General features: G+C 37.1%; 1 protein-coding gene across 1 annotated transcript; it reads left to right on the top strand.

Moving 5' to 3' along the window:
• Nucleotides 1-1364: 1364 nt before the first annotated feature.
• Nucleotides 1365-24362, top strand: ZC3H15 (zinc finger CCCH-type containing 15). Its single transcript, XM_010370305.1, has 10 exons — nucleotides 1365-1675; nucleotides 10115-10216; nucleotides 15084-15195; nucleotides 16189-16341; nucleotides 17421-17512; nucleotides 19277-19459; nucleotides 20473-20619; nucleotides 20763-20864; nucleotides 21735-21858; nucleotides 23543-24362. The coding sequence occupies exons 1-10, from the start codon at nucleotides 1601-1603 to the stop codon at nucleotides 23731-23733; spliced, it is 1281 nt and encodes a 426-aa protein (XP_010368607.1). The 5' UTR covers nucleotides 1365-1600; the 3' UTR covers nucleotides 23734-24362.
• The last annotated feature ends 2173 nt before the right edge of the window (nucleotides 24363-26535 follow it).

Raw genomic sequence — 26535 nt, 5'->3', positions numbered from 1 at the left:
AGGCCCAAAGGGTATCTTTGGGCACTAAAAGTAGGAAGTTAAGACAACTACAATCCATATGCAAACAAAGTCTCAAAGGAGATGATCTCCAAATAATCAAATGGATTATAATACTAAGTAAAGAGGGAGCTGGCTGCATCCCTTCATCCTCTGACAAGAACCATGACAATTACAAAAAATAAAGATGAAAATATGTAAAAGAGGGGGGAACCCATTAACCTGCAATAGGCACCCAAATGAAAAAAATTGTGTCTACACACACCTATCATTCTCGACACAATTCTTTTTAGTAGCTATCCCATTTCTTCTACACACACACGCACACACACCATACTTGGGGTTCCTTGACATTATCTTATGTAGAAAATTACTAAGTAAATAATCAATTTGACTAAGTAGGGGGGCTTATCATTTTCTCCCTATTCGAATTAATGAAAAAGACAAAGAACTTTTGTCTATAAAGATGATTCTTGGTTCCACAATGCTTCTTAACAGAAATAAACAATAATCATTTTTTAAAATAACAGCTAAGCATTGTACATTTAAAAAAATAGTATTTTGGTTTGTACAAGTATCAATGGGTCCCATCCATCATTCAAGTACCTTTTCAAACAGGATCTAAGTTTGTAATGTTAGGTAATAGGCATATAGGCTGAAGCCAGACTGCCAAGATTACAATTTCTGGCTCTGTCCTTAGTATAACTTTGGGTATCTTTCTTCCTTTCTCTGCTTCATCTATAAAACGAAAACAGTAACAATTCCCACCTAAGTGTCAAATAGTATGTGTAATGTGCCAAGCAATTTCTGGAGCTACCAAGTGGTTACTTTCACATTATAAAGGGATTTTTAGGAATCACCTAGGCACTCCCCTAAAGTCTCACAATAACTTAATACAGTACTTCTAAGGAGTTCAAGTGCCTCCTTATCTGGGACGCCATCTCAGATGCTCTTCAAATGAAAGTTAACTTTTTCCATTTTTTTCATAATCCTTCACAGGAATCTGAAGTACACTGCACTCACGGGCCATTCTGCTCCGCCTCTCCAAGGAACAAGAAGGTAACTGAGTAACGTGGTCACGGAGCAACCCCGAGTCCCTGCGGCTGCTCAGTAGTCACTCAGGATGGGGATGGTACAGGGGACCATTAACTGGGCCGGCAGGACAAGTTTCCAGGTGAGGCGACGACGGACAAGAGTCGCCCCCATGGTAAGCGAAAGTTGACTGAGAGGAAGCACAAACGCATGGACTCAACCAGCTCGCCCAGATTCATTCTCAGTCCTGTTTCCATCTGGAAAGGGCCTATCGGATGCGCGACATCACGTGTGACGCGTAGTCATTTTCCCACGTCTCGTCCCTGCCCCCTCCTTGTCGGACTCGGTGGATGCGCACGCGCAGCTTCGCTTCCGGGAGCCGCTCCTCGCTACCCACTATGCTCTGCGACATCGACCTGTCGCAAAGGCCGCGTTTGCGGGGCGAATGAGCGACTCGCTTTCCGTGCGGTGCTGCGAGTGAGGCCCCCGTCCTCCTCCTCCTGCCTCAGGGCCAGAACCCCTGACAGTATTCAGCTGCGCTTAAGTCTGGCCGGTGTCATCTGTCTCCGCAATGCCCCCGAAGAAACAGGCTCAGGCCGGGGGCAGCAAAAAGGCGGAGCAAAAAAAGAAGGAGAAGATTATCGAAGTGAGTACGCACCCCTCCCCCACTCACGCCGCGAGCCCTCTGGAAAGCCACTTCCCCGCTCCGGGCTTCCCTGGGAGCCGGCTCTCTTCCTCGGGCCACGTGTTCCTCCCTTAAGGTTTGTGTGGCCCACTGTCCCTTCTCCAGCCCCTGATGACGCTAGCTGTCTCTCATTACTATAGTGACGTTGCTGGCGCCCCCGCACCTGGGCTTTGCCTCTCCGCCCACACGCCCGTGTTCACCCACCCATGCACCCGGGTGCTAAATGACCCCTCGGGACTGCCACAGGGTTTTATCCTTCGCTAGTCCTCTCAGAATTGAGGTGGTTTTCCTGGGTTATGTGTGAAGAAATTCGCTGAACGGTCTTGGGCCAGCGTCTTTCTGGAAGACCGACTCATGACGAGTCTTTGTGTTCCTTATTTCTTTACCCGTCACCCAGGGGCGGTACTGTGCTTTCGAACCAACAAATTACTACTTGGTGGCTTTTTCGATCCACCTCTGAACTGTTTGAAGTCCCATAAAGAGTGGAAGGACTTTCCATCACAACCCAGGGTCTTGAACGCAGCGCTTGATACTTGTATTCTGAATTGGATTAAATAGAATAACACCTTAAAAGAGATTAAGTTTCAGTGTCACTAATTGTGTGACACTGTTTGAGATACATGTATGTATGTGTATATATACGTATATATGTATACATAAATGTGTGTGTGTGTATGTATATATTCGTTTAACACATTGAGCCTGTAGCCCTTTAGTGGCCAAGGAACCCTATTGACGTTCTTACATGTTCTGCACTTGTTTTCCAACAACTGAATTGTGAGTTCTTAAAAGATGAACCATGTTTGACATTACATAAACATACCATACAGACCCCAACGAGGTATTTCTTCCCTCGATTTCTGCTAGTAACCCTCCTCATAATTAAATAGGACCTCTTGTACGTTGAATATAATTAGAAAAAGCCATGACCATTTTACCGCATAAGGTGTAAAGTCCGCTCATTGAATTTAAGAAAATGCTTAAGAATTTTGGTATCCTTGGCCAAGTTCCAACTTTGAAGCAGAACTGGTGTTCTTATTGCTAATTTGTGCAGTTTAAAACTGTCATGAAGTACTATAGCCAGACCCTTACAAACAAAACATTACCTTCATATCTGTGTTTTCTATTCCCTTGTTTGAACAACCTGGATTCGTGGCACTTAGGTAAATTTCAGAGGTTTCTGATCGGATGGCATTCACTTTTATGAAAACCAAGTACCTTTTAGGGATGTTGTTTTCCTTGAGATTGGACCATGGTACAAAAGTAAGACTTCCATTGAAATTAAATGTTCCGCAACAATTTAAACAATTTAAATTATACTTTATGCATTGTAGGGCTTTATATCTAATTGTTTTATTTTTAATTAGTAGAACTAGTATTTTTATTTTAAGGAATTACGTGTGAAAGTTGTTTATAGTATCCCTCAACTTTTAAAATGATGCTTTTGTTATGATTCTAGTCATCTTGTGACAGTTATTTTTTAGGTAAAGAGAAAGCAATTTTAGTTTCAATAATGAAGATATCGCCAAAGAGAAATGCAAAATAAGACAACTGCACTTTTTAACTAAAAATACACTAACAAAGTGTTGAAATTAAGCCTGATCCTGTGTTTTCCACATTTAATATAATGTTTTTTAATTTATTTTTTGTTGAGGTATAACTTATGTAAAATAAAATGTACAGGTTCTAGATGTGTAGTTCTATGTGTTTGAGGAATTTATTCATCCAGGTAACTGCCACCCTAATTAAGACTTGAAACATTTCCATCACCCCACTAAATTTGTTTTGTGCCTCTATTTAATTCTTTCCACTCGTGCAGCCACTAAATTTTTTGACAGGATAGATTAGTTTTTACCACTCTAGGAATTCATATAAATTACACAGTAGGTAGCCTTTGTGTCCTTCTTTTTGCTTTCACACCACGCAGCGTTTCTGAGCTCTATCCATGTTGTGTATACTTCTAGTATGTTCCTTATTGCTGGAAAGTATTCTTTTGTATGAGAATCATTACAATATGTCACCTTTTGTGTTTAGTGTCTCTCTCTACTTGGAAGAGCCAAAAGATATTATAATTGACGCTTGAAGAACAAACTTAGGATTCCAAATTGGGTTAGAGGCAGTGTTGGTTAAAATCTTGGCAGCCAGAATGAATTATTTTGTGGCTAATGGAGTCATCTGTAGGGACCTCAACCTTGGGGCATACGCTGAGTTGGCATGAGAGTGTCCAATCATCTGTATACATTAGAGCTACAGGATAGGCATCATTAGGAGATCCAGGTGCTGTGCCTGTGTTTCTCTGGGAAGGACTGGTCTTGACTACACCCTCAGGTAATTGCAATTGTTGAGCTTCTTGCTTTTGCTGAATATGCTTGCATTTTGCTTTCTTGTGTTTTGTACTATCATTCTTTAACCTAACCTGCAGTACCGTTGGACATATGTCTTTGAGGCCATTTCTTTCTGAAGACTGAGATTTGGGTATGGGTTCTTAGTGAACAAGATGTTCAGATCTTCTGCTTGTTTCTCAGTGATCATAGTTTGTTTCCTTTGAAATGTCTCTGCTTGCCTTTAAGAAGGTCCTCCTAGCCTGACATCTTGTAATCTAGATGTTCTTTTATGTTCCGGTCCAGGGACCTGATGAGCTTTTTCAAAAAATATTGCAATAAAGTTTGTCAGACTCATGTGCAACATTGATATTTGCTACTACTGGAGAAGTACAACAATATTTTGAATTGTAGTGTTAAGTTAGAGCATTTGTGAAATTAGATTTATAGAGACTATTCTGTTAATCCAGCCTGGTTAGGAAATGATGTAGTCTGCTTCATTATACAGGCAACTTTTTTTTTAAACTTCCCTAAAAGCCTAGTACGTCTCAGTGACTTTTCCAAGAAGGTAATTGATCTCTGTGGCTGTTATAATTTTGGAGGGGGAAATACTACTTTTTTATAGTCTATTTTGACATATAAAGACTGATACTTATTTCAGAATCTGGTTAACTTTGGGAGGTTTTATAGCTGTATGACCTGAAATTCTAAATTGCTCAAAATTAAGTTAACTAAAACATGTATTTTTAAACAGCATTTTTCAATAGACTTGCAAATAATGGTTGCCCTACCTACCTCTTTCCTCTTCTGTACCTGTTCTGCTGCCACCTCTGTGGACCCTCACTGTGGAAAAATCAGCATGCAGGTTTTGGGAACACTAAGGAAGTAAAAAAACAGATAGCACTAGCTTTGGAGTCAGAGACCTGGGTTTGAGTCCCATGTTTCAAATTACTAGCTCTATATTTTTAGACAAGTTACAAAATCTAACTGGACTGCAATTCTCATCTGCAAAATGCAGCTAGTTCCCGTGAGTTAAATGAGATAATGTATGTAAAGTGCCTGCCATATGGTGTATATATTCAGTAAATGGCAGCTATTATTATTGCCTATTTTGATAGTGTATTCTAAATAAAAACTGGGGGAAATAATCAGACCGATCTGCACTGTTTATACAGTGCTTAGTTCCTGCCCATTTTTAAATACTGCCTCCATTTTTTTATTTGCCACTTCAAATGCCCCAAAACTTTATGAATTCATTTGTATTATTAATACTTTCTGAAATGAATATGTCAAACAGGATTATGGTTCTGTTAGAAATTAGCACATTAGTCCGAAATGGCATATGCCATTTGCTTTCTTACAACTAAAATTTAGTGACAAATGGAGTCAGCATTGAGCAATAGAAAGTTTGAATATGGAAAGAGGGAAATAATCTTGGGCTTAGGGCAAGCAAATAAAAGATACCCAGCTAAGAACTTGTATCAGCAAGGAAATAGTAATAGGGTCCTATAGAGACAGGATCCAAGTATTGTGAAGGATGGAGCAAGAGAAATTGGTTGCCAGTGTAGAACAGCTGCCAACAGCCAAAATCAAATGTTGATTACTTGAAGGTGGATTAACCTGTTGCGTAATATATATTGCATGGATGGACAACAAAAATACATTAGTGCATGTGGGAAAAACTAATGAGGTAAAACAGTGACAGCCTCTGCCTACCCGAATGTCCCAAGAGGTGAACTCCCATTATCTTGGAACACTATTCAGCATAGACCTGCCCTTCCACTGCTTCCCTTTTCCAAACATCTTACTTAGGGAGTGGACGCTGGCCCGTAAAAGGAATGGGATTACCTACGGATGGGATGGGAGGTTTTTTTGTTTTTTTTTTTTTTTTTTTTTTTTTAATTATACTTTAAGTTCTAGGGTACATGTGGATAAGAGAAGCCTGGAATTCACTGAGTGTTAAGGCTCTTGGAGCCTCAGGAAGTTGTCCTTTTCTTACTACCCACTTTCTAGACTCCTCTGTATTCATTTCCCAAGTTGTCTTCTGAAACACACATAAACACAAAGTTCCTTTACTATCACATTAACTTTTGAGACCTTATTAATCCAATGAGGACCATTATTCCCCTAGTTTTATTTTAACTGTGGTTTGGGTTGACTGTAACCTTCTTTTTTTCTACCTTATAATTCAGATTAATCTTTAGATAAGGCTCTGTCCTAAACTCAGGAGGAAGCCTTTTGAACTTCTCCAAATTGCAAATCACTCTGTTTTCAAGAGGTGCTATTGGTATCTCACATCTGCAGTGTGATATTTAGAAAGCTTATTGAGCACCAGCCAGCTCAATAACTTAACAAGGTGTCTCTGGGAAGTAGTTTATTCAAAACTGTAGAAAGAACAAGGAATTTGCTTGGAGTCAAATATACCTAGGTTCAAATATCATCTGTGACTTAATAGTTAACATTTACTGGGCCAGACAAGGGTCTCAGTGTTTTGGGGAGAAGGAGAGAAGAGAAACAAGCCAACTACAAGTGATAAATATACTGGCTCCTTTAATTCTCTCAGTGGGATACATATTGTTACCCTTTTTACAGTTTTTAAAACATGCATAGAGATTAAATAACTTGCTCAAGTTTACTAACCTGGCAAGTAACTATGCCAGGGATTCTTACACAGGAAGTCTGCCTTTAGAGTCCTTGCTGTCCACCACTGTCTCTCTGAGGTAAATCTTTTAACTTGCACAACAACCCTAAGTGAGACTCACGTTACAAATAAGAAACTGTGGCAAAGAGGGTAATTTACCCAGCTCTGTTTGGGATTAAAATTTGGGCAGTCTGTCTCCAAAGTTTATACTTCTAAATCTTTGCACTATACAGCCAGCCCCTTATTAATGACTTAACTTCAAATGAATTTATCATTTCTGAGTTTCTGTGTATCATAGAATTGTTGAGAGGGTTCAATAAAGTATATATTCAAGGGTTATGTTTATGTTTAGTGAATGCTAGATGAATAAGTAGTCCACTTTCTCTGTGGAAAAATGTTAGTTTCTGAGCTCTAACTTAGAGGTGAACACAACTCACTTACTATCTCTTTAAACTGGTCATTTTTGTGCCAGAGCAGTATAATGAAACCTGAATTCTTTTTTTCTTCTGGGATCTGGAATTTATACACCTTTACCAGTAACTGCCATTGTGAGTACTTTCTTTTCTTACTGGCCAGGTCCCCTTAGGGGACTTTTTTTCTTTCCTAAGTCTATCTGGCAGTATCTACTTTGCTATTTGGCCTTATTTATTCATTGTTTCTTCTCCGTAATTACAGATGGAGCATGGGTTGAACCCGTTTATTTTCTCTAGCAGAGCACCTGTAGATGCTCTTTAATCCTGATCGTATTTTTTTCTAGAGCCTCCTCTGCCTCCCGTGAGAGCTCACTTTTTGTAAAGGAAAAGTACGGCATTTTATACTTAGTTGCTGCACTGTGTTCATCTGTATATATCACATTATCTTGACCATCTTTCTTCAAATTGAATTGAGTGTTAAACTTTCTTTATAGAAACAAGGGAAGCCATCCATACAAGTCTCAGTGCAGAGACATCCAACTTGTTTGTGTGCTTCCTACCTTTTTTCATACACATAGGCTGTAAAAAATTCATGTAGAATTTTGTATAATACCATGTTGGGATGTTAAATCATGAAACAAGCATTTAAGTAGAGGAAAGCAAAGTTTTGGTATATGGAGATAGATGTCATTAATAAAGAGATATTTCCCAATGAGAGATAACCATTTAGAAGCAAAACCCTCTGTACTTTTTTGTTTTAAGACTTGAAAGGTCTTTTACTGATTTTGAGGTTGCTGTAAACATTATGTCATGTTGGATGTTTTTAAATACTAATTGTTTCAATACTATTGTTTTCTATTTCTAGCTTGTCCACATGGTGATATTTTGTTTCTATAATACTTTCTACTCATTATTACTTTTTCCTTTCCCTTAGAAATAATAGCAAAATAAAGGCTATAAAATGGCCACTTAATTTGTTTCATACTAAATGCACTCAGAAGGTCTCAGATTACTTTGAGAAGACCTTTTTGCCTCTTCCTCTCTTAAACCACCCATAAACAAGAGAATGAGAAAGAAGTACAAATTCTATTTTGAAATTAGAAGACATCTCTAATCTTGAACCTTAACATATGAAGATTGGCAGTGGATGGATGAGTTGGTAACTGACTTAGAGCAGAGCGGTTATGTCTGAGTGCCTGTCTAGGAGTGTGCCAGTAAAAATCAAGTGCATTTCCTCTGCAAAACTATGAAAAAAACCTCAAAAATGGGAAGCACTAGGTAATACAGAAGGCAAGAGACTGAAAACTAGAAGTTAAAAGTGTTAGGAGTAATTAATAATCCTTACCTACTACAACTCAGCCAAGTGACTACCTCTGCAAGAAACAGGAGGTGTCTTCTTGGAGGTAGGGGGTGGCCGGGAACAGGCCTCTCTGCTTTCAGAACACTAAGCGCAGAGGATGTGGGATGTGAGCCTGAAAATGGAAGCTAGTAAATCTGTATGGTAAACTGAGACCCCTTCTACCTACTCTCTTCTCCTGTTTACAGTTAACTTACTACCCTCCCAGCTAGAGGATCTTTCTCCAGAGATTCAGAAAAGACCCAGAAAAAAAATATTTCAGATATTAGCATTTGGTTATTTCTTGTCACGCATTCACCTTAAGGAGAAGCTCACTAGTCAATCCTGCTTTATGGGTTTCTTAGGGCTGCTGTAACATGACTATAAACCGGGTCACTTAAAACAACAGAAATTTATTCTCTCAGAGATCTGGAGGCTAAAAGTCAGAAATTAGTATCAGCAGGGCCATGCTCCCTCCTCTGAAGACTCTAGGGAATAATTCTTCCTTGCCTTTTCCTAGTTTCTGGTGGCATCTGGCAATCCTTGGCCTTCTTTGGGTTATATAGCAGTGTTACTCCAGTCTGTCTGCCTCTGTCTTCACATTTCCTTCTCTGTGTGTCTGTGTGGTCCTTATTAAGGCACCAGTTACTGGATCTAGGTCCTACCTTAATCTAGTACTGATATCATCTTAACTCATCACATCTGTGAAGACCTACATCCAAATAAAATCAAATTTAAGGTCAAGTGGACTTGAATTTTGGGGGGCATTCCAAAATTCAGCCCACTACAGACCTACTGCCCCCTTCCACACACACACTTACTCATACTTGTGCAATGGCTTCTAAATGTTTTTGTACTGCATACTTATTTTTTTATATAATTTTCTCCCCCCAACCCCATACTGCATACTAACTAAATATGAGTAGATAGCCAGGGATCACCATTAGTGCTTAGCACATAATGAGCATTCCATAAGTGATAACTGCTGTTATATTGAATGTTACCAAGTTACTGTATTAATATTCCAGATTTAAAGAAAATGTTGCTTTTAGTTTAATACTTTCAGTATTTCCATTTTAGCAATAACTAGGAATGTATACATTTCAGTAGTTTGATTCAATTTATTAATTTATTTTTGAGAGGATAACATATATTAACTAAAAAACCAGTCCAGAACTGAGTGTATCTTCCTCTTATGTAGTAGTCCCAAACGTGTTCAGTATTGTGTAGCCTCTCAAGATACTCTGAGTAAAAATGGATTCTGCTGCAAAGGAAGATTTGGAGGTGCTGCATATTATATTCCCTCTGATAAGGGCTGTAAGATACCTTGTGCTTCAGAATTAAGAATCCTTTTAATCAAGCGTTTTCCTAAATGTATTTAACTATAGGTCTTCTTATCCCGGTAACTTTGCACATCCCATAGAACTGATAATCCAAAACAGGCTTTAGAAAAAGCTTCATAGAATAACAGGTTTAATGATGATAATGGTGAGTACGTATTGAATTGTAAAGAATCTGGGTGATGATTAAAGGTCATATATTGCCTTGACTTGATGTTGCGTGTTTTTCATGTTTTTATATTAGTTAAGAATAATTATCAATAAATAAAAGAATAATTTTTAGGTATCATTAGAGGAAATATATGGTAACATAAATTGCTAAGATATTTCTGTGCTTTTTCTCATGTAGGACAAAACTTTTGGTTTGAAGAATAAGAAAGGAGCAAAGCAACAGAAGTTTATCAAGGCTGTCACACATCAAGTTAAATTTGGTCAACAAAATCCACGTCAGGTAAGTAATTTAAATTTCCATATCTTTTTATGAATGTAATATTAATACAGCCTCTGTTTCAGATAAAATGTCTAGTATTATTATATAATTGTATTTCAAAACAGAATCCTACTCGAAACGTTTTTGCATCTTGGCCTTCCTTACCAGCAGTACCTCTTGGATGTTGTCTAAGCCATTGTGATATAGCTCTCATTTATTCTAATAATGACTGCATGCTATTCTACAGTACAGGTGTGTTATATTCATCCATTTCACTATTCATAAGTGATCACTTTGTTTCCAGCTTTCTGACGCTAAGACTACCTCTAGAAGAAATACAGGAGTTCTTACATGTGTTTGTGCTTTTATTTCTGTGGCATAAATTGTCTGGTAACAGACTCCAGATCAAGGGAAATGGATTTCTAATTTTAATATTATAAATTTGCCAGATCACTTTCCATAGAGGCTGTAGTACTTCACATTTTCATTTGTAGTACATGAGCAATAGATACTAACGTTCTTTTTAATGTATTCCAATCTGATAAGTATAAAGTGATATCTTATTGTTAGATTGTTTCTCTCGCTACTAGAGAGTGTCTTTTGTATACATATTAGCTGTTTGAGTTTGCACTTCTTTGACTTGCCTATTGAAATTATTTGCTTTATTGGTTGTCTTTTTCTTGTCAATTTATGAGATACCTTTTGTCTACATTGCAGATATTTGATGATATTTCAATTATGTTTTGCCATGCACCAATTTTTAACTTACATGTGTATATAGAGTTTAATATTGCCAGTTACATTGCTAGCTTTTTAAAAATATGGTTAAAAGGTCTCCCCTGTCACTGGATTCTGTGTTTTTCCTAGATCATTTCTAATTATTTTATTTTTATAGTCTATATTTCATCATATAAATTTATTTTATATATCTTAAAGTTCTCACTCTGTTGTCCAGGCAGGAATACAATGGTGTGATCTTGGCTCACTGTGGCCTCCGCCTCCTGGGTTCAAGCCATCCGCCCACCTCATCCTCCTAAGTAGCTGGGACTACAGGCGCATGACACCACACCTAGCTAATTTTTGTGTTTTTTGTAGAGGAAGGATTTCACCATGTCACCCAGGCTGGCCTCACAATCTGCCTGCCTTGGCCTCCCGAAGTGCTGGGATTACAGACATGAACCACCACGCCCAGACTAAGTTTGTTTTCTTTTAGATGAATAGCTGCTTACACCAGCATTATTTATCCCACTGAAATACCACTATTGACCTAGTCATAGTCATACGTTGTTTAGTGATGTGAATACAATCTGAGAAATGTGTCGTTAGGTGATTTAGTCATTGTGCAAATAATATAGCGTGTACTTACACAAACCTAGATATTACAGCCTACTACACACCTAGGCTGTATGATATAGCCTGTTGCTCCAAGGCTTCTAACTTATAAAACATGTTACCGTACTGAATACTGTAGGCAGTTGTAACACATTAGTAATGATTCATGTATCTGAACATAGAAAGATAGAGTAAAAATATGGTATTAATAACCTTACGGGATTACTGTCATGTGTGGTCCATCATTGACCTAAACGTCATAATGCTGTGCTTGACTGTACATTAAAGTCTCAAGGCAAGTCTTTTCCCCAAAATGGTATACCTTTTCTATTTTTCCTGGTTGTTCTTAGGCATTTGTTCTTTCCTATGAATTTTAAAATGAGTTGATCCATTGGCAACTCGTTTGAAAAAAATATAGCCCCTTTTTCTTCAGGTTCTTTAGACTTCTCACTTGTAAAGATTTCATAGACATGGATCTGTATTTTTTAAAGTACATTTTTTCCACCATTTCTATATCCTTTTCATTAACTTCTGGAAACACATTTTTGTAATGTAGGAGAGAAGAAAGAATTTCTCATGTGTTTACAGATTTTTTAAAAATATGCTAATATGTATTTGTGAGATAAATAAATTTCTCTTGCTCATGCTGTCTACAAATCAGTGACCCAACACTTTCCTTTCACATCCGTTTTCCCAGCTTGATTCTAGAATCTAAAACTATTGTTCTTCCAAACTGCTAACTTAATAGCCTGGTTTAAAAAAAATTAATGTCTAGACCATGGCTGGGTGCAATGGCTCCCGCCTGTAATCCCAGCACTTTGGGAGACCACGGCAGGCAGATCAGCTGAGACCTTGCAGTCAGATAGACTTGGGTGTGAATCTTCCTATCTTTTTTGTTACATGATCCTTAAATAGCAACCCTGGTCTTTGTATGTATTGTGGAAGTGCAGTTATTCCTTGTTGGATTCTTCTGGTGGTTAAATAAGAAAATAATGTAAATTTTCTGGTGAATATAGATATCAATATGTAAGAAGAACTCACTTTCTTCACTTAGCCCCTTTTTCAATCCTGTTTCCTCTTCCCCAACTTTTTCTTCTAGTGGGAAGTGTTTTGAGTGGTAATACTAGGATTCATAAACCTGGGAAAGTTATTAAATTTGTGTGCTGGTAGTTAGCTTTGATAGTATATTTAATATTATAGTTTTGATACTTGCGTGGATAACTGGACTTTTATCTGTGAACGCGGGGTACCTACCCATCATATATAACATCGGAAATGAGCAGTAGTGCTGCTCTTAGAGCTGGACAGGAGGTATCCTGGTCTAGGCCCTGTGATATATGTGTCTTCTCCAGACCGCTGTCTCCCCTCAGGTAAGGAGTCACTGAAGCCAAGGGGATGTACCTACCCAGATTTTGCAACACCTCTTCCTACAACAATCTGACCCTGGTTTATCTGCCTGCAAAGGCCTCTCCCCCATGCCCATCTCTGTCTAGGTACATTGTGCTACCAATATGTCTGAGGTAGCCAAAACAACAGCGTATGCTAAGGGTTTGAACAGAGCCTGCATCCATATCCTTTCCTTCCTTCCTGCACCTTTACCTCTCCCTACACCCAAAGTGGAATGAAACGGAGTGGGAAGAGGAGGAAAAAGAGCCCGGGACTGACTCTTGTGTTACTGCTGTGCTTCAGCGTGGAACTCCATGGAGTCTGAGCATTTTAAATTTGAACCTGTCCTTCCAGGTCATAAAGGATATTTGTGAAGTAGGATTATAGACCACATTTTATTCATCATGAACGTGATTTCTAGTTTTAAACATTTAGATAAATGGCTTGTAGGCCTCCATTGTATTCTTGCTCTGGCCCCACAAATGTTTGAGATGGGCCTGATGAGCAAAGAATACTTCTATTAAAAATAAAGCGACTTAAATTTTTTCTTTCAAAACATTTTTTCTGTTTAAACACATCCACCATATAGGGTCACATTCAGCATTTGGGATGCCTTTGACCTAATTATAGCGTTTGGCCATTCCTTTCTTAAAATTTCCTCTTTCTTGAACATATTTTGTCCTGGTTTTCTATCTGCTGCTTTGATGTTTCTAGGTCTTTTTGGGGGGCTTTTTAGGTTCTTATGTCCCATATCATGTTGATTTTCTTCAAGGAAGTGTCCTTTGCTCTTGCCACATTTTTATGCTGTCCTTGAGTAATATACCCAAAGTTTTAATTGTTATCTGTAAGCCGCTATTTCTAAAGTCTTTATCTCAAAGCAGACCCTCTGATTTCAGTGGAATCAATATGCATGTCTATCTGCCTTCAAAAGATCTCCACTCAGATGCTCTGTAAGCATCTTGCATTCTGTATGTCTGAAACTAAGCTCATCTTCACCTCTTACCCTGAAACCTGTTCCTCCTGTATTCCCTGTCTTGTTTAACAGCACTAACCATATACATGATAATCCTAGATTCCTCCCCCTTTATACTTCATGTTCAGTCACAGTCCTATCAGCTCTGTCTCCTTTTCTCCATCCTCACCAGTAATGCTCATTTTAAGCTCTTGTGTTTTCTTGTGTGCAGCAGTTGCAACAGGCCTTTATTCTTGGATTCCCAATCTATCCTCCACAAAACTTGCTCTCTTGATATTTTATAAAATGTGACCTGATCTTGTTACTGGCTTACTTTAAACAATTGAGTGGAACTCTATTCAATCTACTGATACAATCTAAGCATCTCATTGATGTTTTTCATACTTTGCCCCTCTAGTCCCTGTAACTTTGCATTGGCTGGCTCTTTCTGTATTTCTTTCCTTGCCCATCAAGAATAATTCATTTATAAGGTTATTGGCTCAATTTAATTTTTTCAGGTATATGGGCATTCTTTGTTCCCAGAGCACCATATATTATGTTACAGTTGTTGACATGTCTGTCATCCTGCTAGATTCTGAGCTTCTTTAAATAAGCATCTTTGTCTTTTCATTGTATTCTCTGTCATCTAACATAGGACCTGACATATAAATGTTTGGATGAATCCTCTAATCATATTAGGTATGTAAATCGTGTGCCTGGAACTATATTATATGTCATGTTTTGTTTTGAGTTGTTTTGTTTAATATCCTACATTGACCTAACCCAGTGTTTTTCCATGAGGGCACTATATAGGTTTTTGGGGTAGTATAATTCATTATCATGTGGGACTGTACATTTCAGGAGGTTTGTTTCTCTGATTTTCAAAATGAACCTGTACATTTCTGGGGAGTGGGTTGTTTTCACAGAAGAATATTGCAGGTGAAAAGTATTTGCTAAAAATGCTGGGCATGTAGTAAATGCTTAATAAATGCTTGTTGCTGTAAGCTTTTGCTTTTAACTAGGCATGGTACCATCATTACAATTTTGTTTAATAGTTTAACCACAACATTGAGTAGACACTGTAAGGCCATTATAATACTGATGTTAAAAGGTAAAGACTGTAAATATGCAAGTGTCTTGTTATGTTAATGCTAACTGTGCAGTAAAAACAATTTTGTAAATAATCAAATTTACATTTTAAACCTGGCAATATTATAGGTAGCACAGAGTGAAGCTGAAAAGAAATTGAAGAAGGATGACAAGAAGAAAGAATTGCAGGAGCTAAATGAGCTGTTCAAGCCTGTAGTTGCTGCTCAAAAAATAAGTAAAGGTAAACTTTAAATTTCAGAAGTGTGTTTTTTATCAAATGTAGTTTATGCTAAAAACTGTTTATTTTGATGTTATTTTCTTTAGATAATAAGACAGTTGTGTCTGCAATGAAAATATTAGTCCCTTCATCAAAATTACCTATGTCAGTGGGTTGCTTATGGTTCCTCTGTATATGTTCACATCTGTGTCATTGTATAGCTGAACTGCAGCCATGCGCCCCACACTTAAGGCAAAATTAGTAATTTAACAGACTGCTAATTGATTTATAACATTCAGTCTTTGGTAGTAGCCAAGGCAAAGCCATAGTTGAATAAATTGTATGTCCCAAGTTTTTGGCACTGTTCTGCCATGTATGTAAGTATGTTCATTCCTTTTTTGCCTCTTTTTTTTTTTTTTTTTTTTTTTTTTTTTTTGAAGTGGAGTCTTGCTCTGTCATCAGGCTGGAGTGCGGTGGCACCATCTCGGTTCACTGCAACCTCCAACTCTCTGGTTCAAGCTATTCTCCTGCCTCAGCCTCCTGAGTAGCTGGGATTACAGGCACACACTAACATGCCCAGCTAGTTTTTGTATTTTTAGTAGAGACGGGGTTTCATCATGTTGGCCAGGATGGTCTCGATTTCCTGACCTCATGATCTATCTGCCTCGGCCTCCCAAAGTGCTGGAATTACAGGTGCAAGCCACCATGCCTGGCCTCCTGTTTTGCCTCTTGCCCTATTGACATCAACTAGACAAAGCCTGTGGAATATTCTATGTTCTTGTTTGGTTTCCCACTCTCTGCCACCTTTTATAGTCAGAATAAAAGAAACAAAAGTAGACATAAAATGCTACAAAAAGAACTTTAAAGAAATGTCTTGCTAATCACCCATAAGTGCCGTTTTCCTTTCACATCAGTGAATGGAAAATAAGTTAACCAAAATTAATCATATTTCAGGTAGAATCTATATTTTACAGTCTGGCAGGTTATAATACAAATACCATATGCCATTTGACATAGGTGCAGATCCCAAGTCTGTGGTATGTGCATTCTTCAAGCAAGGACAGTGTACTAAAGGAGATAAGTGTAAGTTCTCTCATGACTTGACTCTGGAGAGAAAATGTGAAAAGCGAAGTGTTTACATTGATGCAAGAGATGAAGAACTTGAAAAAGGTAATTTTTTTTAAAACATTATCTTAAAAATAAATGTTTAATACTTTTGGTTTGTTACTAAGTTATTTATTAAGTTGAAGAACATTTCAATTTTAATAGACTGTGTTTATAAAGAGTAATTAATTGGGTTTATTACGTTTTATAAAATCTGAAAATTACCATAATATACCCTTTAAGTAAATGAAGATACTTTAAAAAACAGTGATTTATTTTGGATTTGTCTGTCACCCTTTCCTTCAGTACTACCTTCTCAATTTGTCCAAAGTACTTAGGAAGCTTTGGTGAATAATATTTTTTTTTTTTTTTGAGACAGAGTCTTGGCTCTGTCACCCAGACTGGAGTGCAGTGGCATGATCTCAGCTCACTGCAGCCTCCATCTCCCAGGTTCAAGCAATTCTTCTGCCTCAGCCTTCCGAGTAGCTGGGTCTACAGGTCCACGCCTCCACACCCAACTAATGTTTATATTTTTAGTAGAGATGGGGTTTCACCATGTTGGCCAGGATGGTCTTGATCTCCTGACCTCATGATCCACCCACCCTGGCCTCTCAAAGTGCTGGGATTATAGGTGTGAGCCACTGTTCTGGCCTTGGTAAATAATCTTAAAACTATTTATTTCTGCCTTTGGTGTTTTAAGAAAACCATGAGGCCAGGAGCAGCAGCTCATGCCTATAATTCCAGCACTTTGGGAGGCCAAGGCAGCAAGAATCACTTGAGCCCAAGAGTTCAAGACCAGCATAGGCAACATAATGAGACCCCATCTCTACAAAAAAATAGAAAAATTAGCCAGGCATTGTGGTGCATACTTGTAGTCCCAGCTACTTGGGAGGCTGAGGCAGGAGGAATTGATCGAGCTCAGTCAATCAAGGCTGATTGAGGGAGGTCAAGGGCTTCAGTAGGCTGTCATCATGCCATCACACTCCTTCCTGAGCAACAGTGAGAACCTGTCTCAACAAAAAGAAAAGAAAAAGAAAAATGTGTTAAGCCATGAGTCTTATAACACATCATTCATGTCTAAGGAGATACGTGTTGTGGGAGTAGTAGATAAAATTACAGTATTTAATCTTCATTTCTTTATTTAGATACTATGGATAATTGGGATGAGAAAAAGCTGGAAGAAGTAGTGAACAAGAAGCACGGTGAGGCGGAAAAGAAAAAACCAAAAACTCAAATAGTATGTCCTTTTCTTGAATTGAGTTGCTGTGATATTTATCATTAGGGAGAATTATGTGGCAAGGTATTTGCTGCTATTTTCTATTAGATTATTCTGTAAGTTACTGGAAATTTTGATTTCATCAAGATAAGGTACATGAAGCTTTATTTTTGGAGTTTACAAGTTAGATTTTATAGATTCATGTTCAGAAATAGCTGAACAAGAATAAAACTATGTTACTGAAGTCCTTTAAATGCCTTTTTTATTTTTATTATTATTATTTTTTTTGAGACAGAGTCTCACTCTGCCGCCCAGGCTGGAGTGTAGTGGTGTTGTCTCGGCTCACTGCAAGCTCCGCCTCCCAGGTTCACGCCATTCTCCTGCCTTAGCCTCCCAAGTAGCTGGGACTACAGGCGCCTGCCACCACGGCTGGCTAATTTTTTCTATTTTTTAGTAGAGGCGGGGTTTCACAGTGTTAGCCAGGATGGTCTCGATCTCCTGACCTCGCGATCCACCCGCCTCGGCCTCCCAGAATGCTGGGATTACAGGTGTGAGCCACCGCGCCCAGCCTTAAATGCCATTTTCTGAGGTGAACTTTCTCAAATATGGATAAACAAAATTACATATCCAGACAAAAATCCCTATTTTTTTTTTGCATAGAGTGGAAAGAGGCCTGTTAAACTAACCCACTTAATAATTTATTTAGTTTCAATAGGGATAAATTTTTAAATTTTAAGGTTTAAAATATTACTACATATGAATTCCAGAATGAATTTTTGGTAGGTAGTGGCTCTAATTCCAGGAAATGTACCATTAAAAATTGGTTCTTTATATCTCAAACTTTGCATTTATGTCTATATTTATAGTGTAGTTACAGTGAAAAGTCTTGCTGTGCTAGAAAAATTCTAAATACTACATTAATACACATATGTTTGTTGTAGGGGGCGGATACTGTTTGTTAATTTTCTCTTACTTGCAAAGCTTATTACTTGAGGCTTAAATACAATTGTATCTTCCATCCATGTTGTGAAGGGTCACTCTCTTTTGTGTTCCTTTCGTACCTTGCTCCTGTATACTGCTTATGATTCGTTTTTATTTAGGAAAGATCAAACCAAAGAAATTCATTTATTCTATTTATTTATTTTTTATTTTATTTTTGAGACAGAGTTTTGCTCTTGTTGTCCAAGCTGGAGTGCAATGGCACGATCTTAGCTCACTGAAACCTCTGCTTCCCGGGTTCAAGAGATTCTCCTGCATCAGCCTCCCCAGTAGCTGGCATTACAGGCGTGTGCCACTATGCCCAGCTATTTTTTGTATTTTTAGTAGGAGTTTCACCATGTTAGCCAGGCTGGTCTTGAACTCCTGACCTCAATAGGTGATCTGCCTGCCTCAGCCTGCCAAAGTGCTGGGATTATAGGTGTGAGCCGCCATGCCCAGCCTGATTTTATTTTTTTATAGCCAATTGTATATTCTGATTTGGAGGTGTATATTTATAAAGGGTAACTGAAGTCACTTTTGTATGATTTGGAATTTAGAACAAATGAAAATTTTGTATAGCTTCCCCTTTAAGGGAATTTGTCATTGTTTTAGGTATTTTAAGATAAACATATGTTGCATTTCCTCAGAGAATAGAAGCTAGACAGAGCACCCTTATGTACAGAAATGAATAGAATGTACTTGTGTAATAGAACATACTTGTGTGTATACTTGTTCCATATACTTAGGCATTTACCTTGGAAATGGCCTACACTGAGCCACCGCTTGTGAATAATATTGTCTCTATAGGTGTGCAAGCATTTCCTTGAAGCTATTGAAAACAACAAGTATGGCTGGTTTTGGGTATGCCCTGGAGGGGGTGATATTTGCATGTATCGTCATGCACTTCCTCCTGGATTTGTGTTGAAAAAAGATAAAAAGAAAGAAGAGAAAGAAGATGAAATTTCATTAGAAGATCTAATTGAGAGAGAGGTAACTAATATCCTTTTCCTACCATAAAAACTGAAAGCAGTATTTATTGTGAAATTCTAATACTTACCACTTGGGGGCAATAGCCTTTTATGAAAGGAAAAAATATATATATTGTGATCTATTTCCAAAGTTGCCCTACTTTAATTATTCTTGTATATGTAAAATGTTAACCTAGCGATAAACATGAGCCAATCATGACATTAATTTTAGGATTGTGAAACAATTTTTTAAGTACTAGCTACTGGCTTATCAAATTGTTTCTATAAGGTTGAGTTACTAAAAATGCTTAGTTCTCAGATGGATTGAATTTTTGTAGTTTTAGATTTTTTGCCCTGTTACCTTTTGTTTTTCACTAGTATTTTAGTTATTAGCATATGTATGGAAGAAGACCACACTCTAGTTTTTAAATTACATGTTTTATCAGCTCTGGACTCAAAACACTCACTCTGTTTATAGAAGGGAATAAGTCTGAAGAGGATATTCAGCACTTGTCTTTGGCTTAGTACAAAACACAGTTTTTATTCTATGAAAATTTTGAGGTTATTAGAAACATTAGATTTAGGGTTGCATATTAAAAACTATATCCATTTTGCCTTATTATTCAGTGTCTCACTCAGTATATAACGTACTATAATAGAAAATATAGACTTCAGAGTCAGGTATATTTGAGATGGTTTGTGTACTGGTTCTGACACTTGTTAGCTATTCATCTTTGGTAAATTCCCCGTTACCCTTTGTTCACTTATTTGTGGGGATCCGTGCATTAGCATGTATAAAGCATTTAATACCAGGGAGGTGTTCAGCAAATTATTTGTTCTATATATTTATTATTTGATTATTGGCCCTGAGGAGCAGGTGTTTTTTGTTTGTTTAGTTTTATATCAGCTTATTCAAATGTAATATATTCAGGATAGTCATGGGCAAGGAATTAATCACATTAAGAGAAAACTGCTACTAAGCACTATTTGAGGTGAATTCTGTGGAAAAAAAAAATTAACTCTTTATTGTTGCAGCGTTCTGCCCTAGGTCCAAATGTTACCAAAATCACTCTAGAATCTTTTCTTGCCTGGAAGAAAAGGAAAAGACAAGAAAAGATTGATAAACTTGAACAAGATATGGAAAGAAGGAAAGCTGACTTCAAAGCAGGGAAAGCACTAGTGGTATGTCTCAGACTCACCCAAACTGGTTCTTTATTCTTCCATTTTTAATTTTCTGTGTCGTGCAAGATTTTGTCCCTGTTTCATCAATGACAAGGAATGTTTAGGTTTTTGACCTGGGTTGATATCTTTGTGTGTCTGAATAGATCAGTGGTCGTGAAGTGTTTGAATTTCGTCCTGAACTGGTCAATGATGATGATGAGGAAGCAGATGATACCCGCTACACCCAGGGAACAGGTGGTGATGAGGTAAGAGGAAGCTTTGTGCCTCATCTCCTTACGTTAATTGAAAGAAACAATAAATAATACCGCAACATGGTTAAGAGCCACCAACATCAGAGCCACAGTGCCTGGGTTCAAATCCTTACTCCAGCCATGGGAAATTACTCTAGGCCTCCACCCTCATCTGTAATGCGGACATAATGAATCTACATCATAGGGAGTTTGTGAGAATTAAATGAGTTCATGAATTAGTAGTTCTTTATTCAGCTTAGAATAGTGCCTAGTAGGTGGTTGAGTGCTGTATGTATTACCTATAAAAAGTATGTTTTGTCCTCCCTCTAAAAGAAAAAGAGTAATTTTTGTTTAATATTTTATGCTTAAAGTTATGGGACAAGTGCACTAATTTAAAACTACATTGTAGGGAGCATGAGACAATAGCACAGTCATTTGGTTGTTGACAGATTTAGTAATAACAGATAAGTTACTGTTCATTTTTTGTATACTTACAAAATTCTGGCCTCTGGGTTGAAAGAAAAAAATCATACTCTATGTATAAAAATGTGATGGCAGAGGAAGAAGTTTCATATACCACCTTGATATTCTTTTTAAAAGAAACTCAGAAAAAATAATTTTGACAATAGATCTTTTGTTTTTGTTTTTTATAGAGACTAGGTCTGGCTTTGTTGCCCAGGCTGGTCTCAAACTCCTAAGCCCAGGTGATCCTCCAGCTCGACCTCCCAAAGTGTTGGGATTACAGTGAGCGTCCACACCTGGCCAGTAATTGGTCTTTTGTTTTCACTTGGATTAGTGATAATTTTGGCTAATTAAGATAAATATCAGGAGTAAAAGAAAACTGTTCTTATTTGTAACAACTTTCTTTTCTATATGTTGTTAAAGGTTGATGATTCAGTGAGTGTAAATGACATAGATTTAAGCCTGTACATCCCAAGAGATGTAGATGAAACAGGTATTACTGTAGCCAGTCTTGAAAGATTCAGCACATATACTTCAGATAAAGATGGTAAGTATGCTAACTTTTGCCTAATTTTAAGAACTAGGAAATTATCTATAGGGGGGTTATACCAGACTTGGCAAACTTAGATGTGTGCAGGTACCAGACTAGTAACATAAATGTGTGGTTTGACCATATATAAAAAGAGTAATAAATAGTGAAAGGCCAGACATGAGCAGCTGGGTATATATTAAAATCATTAATGGAAACTAGAAGGAGACATAAATGAGCTTGGAGTTAAAGTCAATGAGTTCACTTTGAGACCTCACGAGTTTGAGATTTTTTGTTTATCAAAAGTGTACTGTCTGGGATATTGTATAGACATGAACACCTTGCAAAACATCAGTGTTTTGGGGTAGGTAAAAGAAGAAATGCTAAGGAAAGACATTGAGAAGGTCAGAGAAAAATTAAGAAACAAGTTTCCAAAGAAGCAAGTAAGATGAAAAAGAATATAAATAAGTTATAGTTGTAATTGGTTATAGGAATAAGGTGCCAGTTTCATTGAGACTGCAGTGATAACATTGAGAAGAAAAATGAATGCAGTCCTCGCTCTCTTAATGTTTAGAGGGAAGACATGGTCATGGAAGGGCTTTTTAGGATATGGAAAACGTAAATGTATCTGTAGGTCAGAGGGAGAGGATCTGGTAAGGAGGAAAAGTTGCTGATAAAAGATTAGTTATAGAAGCAAGACATGAAAGTATAAATAATGAGTTAGGTATGAGAATGGAGGGAAGGCTATCTAGGATTGTTGGTATAATTTATGTCTAATTGTGCCTTGAGTTAGGTACTTAAAGAAAGGGGTAAAAGTTTGGGAGAAAACGGCAGAAGAAATGCCCATTAAGGCAAAAGCTGAGACAGAAAAGGCTGAACCTTACTTTTACAATAAAAGCACACAAACTATAACTTGAAGAAACAGCTTGCCCTCCCAAGATCTGAGAGTGTTAGCAAACCACTGTCTTGCCCGTGTTCAGATTGGCTTGCTCTTTGTAGAAGTAGGGGCTTTGGTGACAGTAGGCACAACTGCAAATAATTCAGAGATTATAAAATTCCCAAGACTTTGTCTTCAGAGATGTTTGAAATAGCTAAAATCTAAATTAGGCTGTTAAAAAATGTCTGTGTAAATGTTGATGGCATTGAACAAGAAAAGGCAGCATTTTTTTTTCTCTGTTATTTATAATCTATAAGGAAAAGTAGCTGTGTATAGCACTGGTTTTTCTTAACAATTTGATTACACAATGAAGATTTTCTGCTGTCACAATCGCAGCATTACAACAGCGTGATTTAAATACTATTTGCAAAACCAAAAGCCAAGTAACTGCTTATATTACAAACATTTTTTTGGTTTCCATAACCATTTATTCAAATAAAATATATTATGGAAATTGACTATTTAAAATCTAATTGCTAGGTTATGTCGGGAACACAGAGGTGTAGAAGATTGATCCTGTCCTTAAATGTATAAACCATTAAGCAGTCAAATGTCTACAGTGAAAACAGTATTTTATACTAGGTATAGATAATTGGCACAAATAAGCTCAGAAAAGAATGATCAGTTCTTGCTGGAGTAATTCTAGGGAAATGGCTTTCATGGAGAAAAGGAAAAGAGGAAGTGTATCAGTCTGTGTTGTCTGTTACTAATGTAGAATGTTGTTTTCTGCTTCTATGCCTTACTGATTCCAGTTTTTATTTTTAGAAAACAAATTAAGTGAAGCTTCTGGAGGTAGGGCTGAAAATGGTGAAAGAAGTGACTTGGAAGAGGACAACGAAAGGGAGGGACCAGAAAATGGAGCCATTGATGCTGTTCCTGTTGATGAAAATCTTTTCACTGGAGAGGATTTGGATGAACTAGAAGAAGAATTAAATACACTTGATTTAGAAGAATGACATCAAACAAGTCGCTGAAAAAATTTAGTCAGCTCAGCATGAGTTGAAATTGACTACATTAATTTCTTTCCACCTAGAATCAACAGGATGTTTATTTCCTATGCTGATTCTGGAGGAGTTAACCTCCTGCGAAAAAGGAATATTGTCCCTACGTCTTCTCTTCTGACTTTGGCTACATCTCATAGTAAGTTCAGAGTAGTTCATGATAAATTGAAAATATAATGGTCATTGCAGAAAATGATTGATTGTTGTAACTGTCCACCCAAGTAAGAAATGTATCTGCTTTTCCATCTTTGGTTTTCATTTGGGCATGTGCTATTACCAGAAACAACAAACTTACATTTAAAATACCCTTCATTTGACACAGTTTTTAATGAGTGATTTAATTTCCTTTGTATTTGTATGTTTAGAAGACTGCCTAAAACATCAGCACTGTACTTCATAAAGAAAACTGCATATGCAGATTCAGTATTGTATATCTTTGGACAATTAGATGGACATTTAAAATGGAACTTCTTATATCTGACAGGATCAGCTACAATGCCCTGTGTTAAATTGTTTAAAAGTTTTCCCTTTTCTTTTTTGCCAATAAAGTTGTAAATAAAGACCATCATACATTAAAATCCAAATATGGGCCTTTTTTTAAGTTTTTCTATGAAAAATTTAACATTTCTAGCTAATAGTATCACATAAGGCATTGTTTCTTAATATTTACTGCAGAAGCATCTAGAGTACTTGACAGTACTACAATGAGTTTAATAACACAAATACTAAGCTTCCAAAAGACTATAGGTGATGTTATATGAAAGAGTAACTTCGGAATTGATACAACATCAACCTAATTAAATATTACCTGCAGTTGAATCAAGTACTGCTTAAGAATCATTGTTGAGATCCATGGTGTTAAAATAGTACATACTAATGTAAGTATAAACAAATTCACCAGAAAACTTTGGGCTGAGGGTCTTTGGCACTAAGATCCCCTGAAAAATTAGGGTGATAATACATTTAAAATAGACACAATTTGCTCATGACATATTTAATACTAGCTGCACCTTTTGTATTGTTATGTTGTGTATTTTCAAATAACATGCTGCTTTTGTTATTTGCGAATATAAATGGATTCTAAGACAACTAAGATAACAGCACCAAAATGTCAGGTGAGCTGGGCCCTAATCTCATTTCTGCCTTAGATAAATTATATGATTTTTAAATCTCTGAATCTTCATTTCTTTATTTGCATATTAAAGTTAAGACTCAATGATCTGGCCAGGCATAGTGGCTCATACCTATAATCCCAGCACTTTGGGAGACTAAGGCAGGCAGATCACTTGAGGTCAGGAGTTCAAGACCAGCCTGGCCAACATGGCAAAACCCCATCTCTACTAAAAATACAAAAATTATCCGGCATGGTGGTGCCTGCCTGTAATCCCAGCTACTCAAGAGGCTGAGGCAAGGGAATTGCCTGAACCCGGGAGGCAGAGGTTGCAGTGAGCCAAGATCACACCACTGCACTCCAGCCTGGGCAACAGAGCAAGACTCCATCTCACACAAACCAAAAAAAAAGACTCAGCGATCCCTAACATACTTCTAAGTTGTGAAGCCTAAGAAATTCATGATTGCAAATCTTGTCAAATGATAAATTCAAAGTTGATAAAGAAATTGACTTCCTAGATGTTTAGTACTAGTACTATATAACTGACAGTTTTTAAATACAGAACATCAGGAGCCAAGTTTATTTCCCGACTACAATGAAAGTGTACTTAAATACTTCATATATATTTTTTATATATTTTTTAAAAAGCTTGAGTTTTAAAGTTTATGTTCATGAAAGATTTGTTCCATTGTTTTGTAAAAGTTTAAATGGTACTTACTGCAGTATTTAATAATGAAACATTTTCAGAATAGTCTAAAGAGCTTAAACCTTTTTTCTATTTTGAAGTCATCTAAAACATTTTCTAAGAATTTATCTTATAAATAAAAGTTAAAATCCATTTACTTTAGACCAAGCTTTTCCAACCTGAAGCCATGTGCCACATACCGCCCAGAATGGCTTTGAATGTGGCGCAACACAAATTCGTAAACTTAATTAAAACGAGTTTTTTTTTAATCTCAGCTATCGCTAGTGTTAGTTTATTTTATGTGTGGCCCAAGAAAGTTCTTCCAATGTGGCCCAGGGAGGTCAAAAGATTGGACACCCTTGCTTTCGACCTTAAGTTTGGGGGCTTTTTTTTTTAACCTATATATAAAGTAGGGCCATATAAACAAAAGAATGCTGAAAGATTTTAGGTGTGTTTCAAACATTACTATCTTACAGCAAATAATGTGATCTCAAAAGTCAAGGTGTTTTTTAGTAAGCATATCGATATAAAGCAAAATGGTTCAATGTGGAGGTAATTTTTTATACCTACAAGTCTTTAGTTACTGGGTGGCCTTCCTCTATCTTGCCTTGAAATTTCTTCCATTATTAAGACAATACATGCACAGAGAATGTCAAAAGTATTTTAATCTGAGAGAATCAGAGTGCAAAATTTAATCTGCTTCTAAAATTATAGTACATTTCAGAGGTTTATAGAAATAATTTTTGTATTTTCAATGTAGTTACTCAATATTGGTACAGTTAATTTGAAATTGGCTCTACTTTTCAAACCCATTTGTATATAAATAACCATTACAGCCTATAGTGATCCCATGTTTGCCAGAGTCTTTCTAATTCAAAATACAGTCATGTGTCACATAACAAAAGTTTCAGTTGCCTCTGCACTACATGTGCAAAGGGTTCCCATAAGATTATAGTACCTG

Source organism: Rhinopithecus roxellana, chromosome 14 (assembly GCF_007565055.1).
Source record: "Rhinopithecus roxellana isolate Shanxi Qingling chromosome 14, ASM756505v1, whole genome shotgun sequence".
Classification (NCBI taxonomy): Eukaryota; Metazoa; Chordata; class Mammalia; order Primates; family Cercopithecidae; genus Rhinopithecus; species Rhinopithecus roxellana.
Note: the sequence above shows the minus strand (reverse complement) of the source record. Positions and strands in the feature narration are given on the sequence as shown.

What these genes read in the sequence shown, in the direction of transcription:
- ZC3H15 (XM_010370305.1), top strand. Translation starts at nt 1,601, where the DNA reads ATGCCCCCGAAGAAACAGGCTCAGGCCGGGGGCAGCAAAAAGGCGGAG. An exon ending in TGCTCAAAAAATAAGTAAAG is followed by an intron (nt 15,196 to 16,188) that starts GTAAACTTTAAA and finishes CATTTGACATAG; the next exon opens with GTGCAGATCCCAAGTCTGTG. An exon ending in AGGGAACAGGTGGTGATGAG is followed by an intron (nt 20,865 to 21,734) that starts GTAAGAGGAAGC and finishes ATGTTGTTAAAG; the next exon opens with GTTGATGATTCAGTGAGTGT.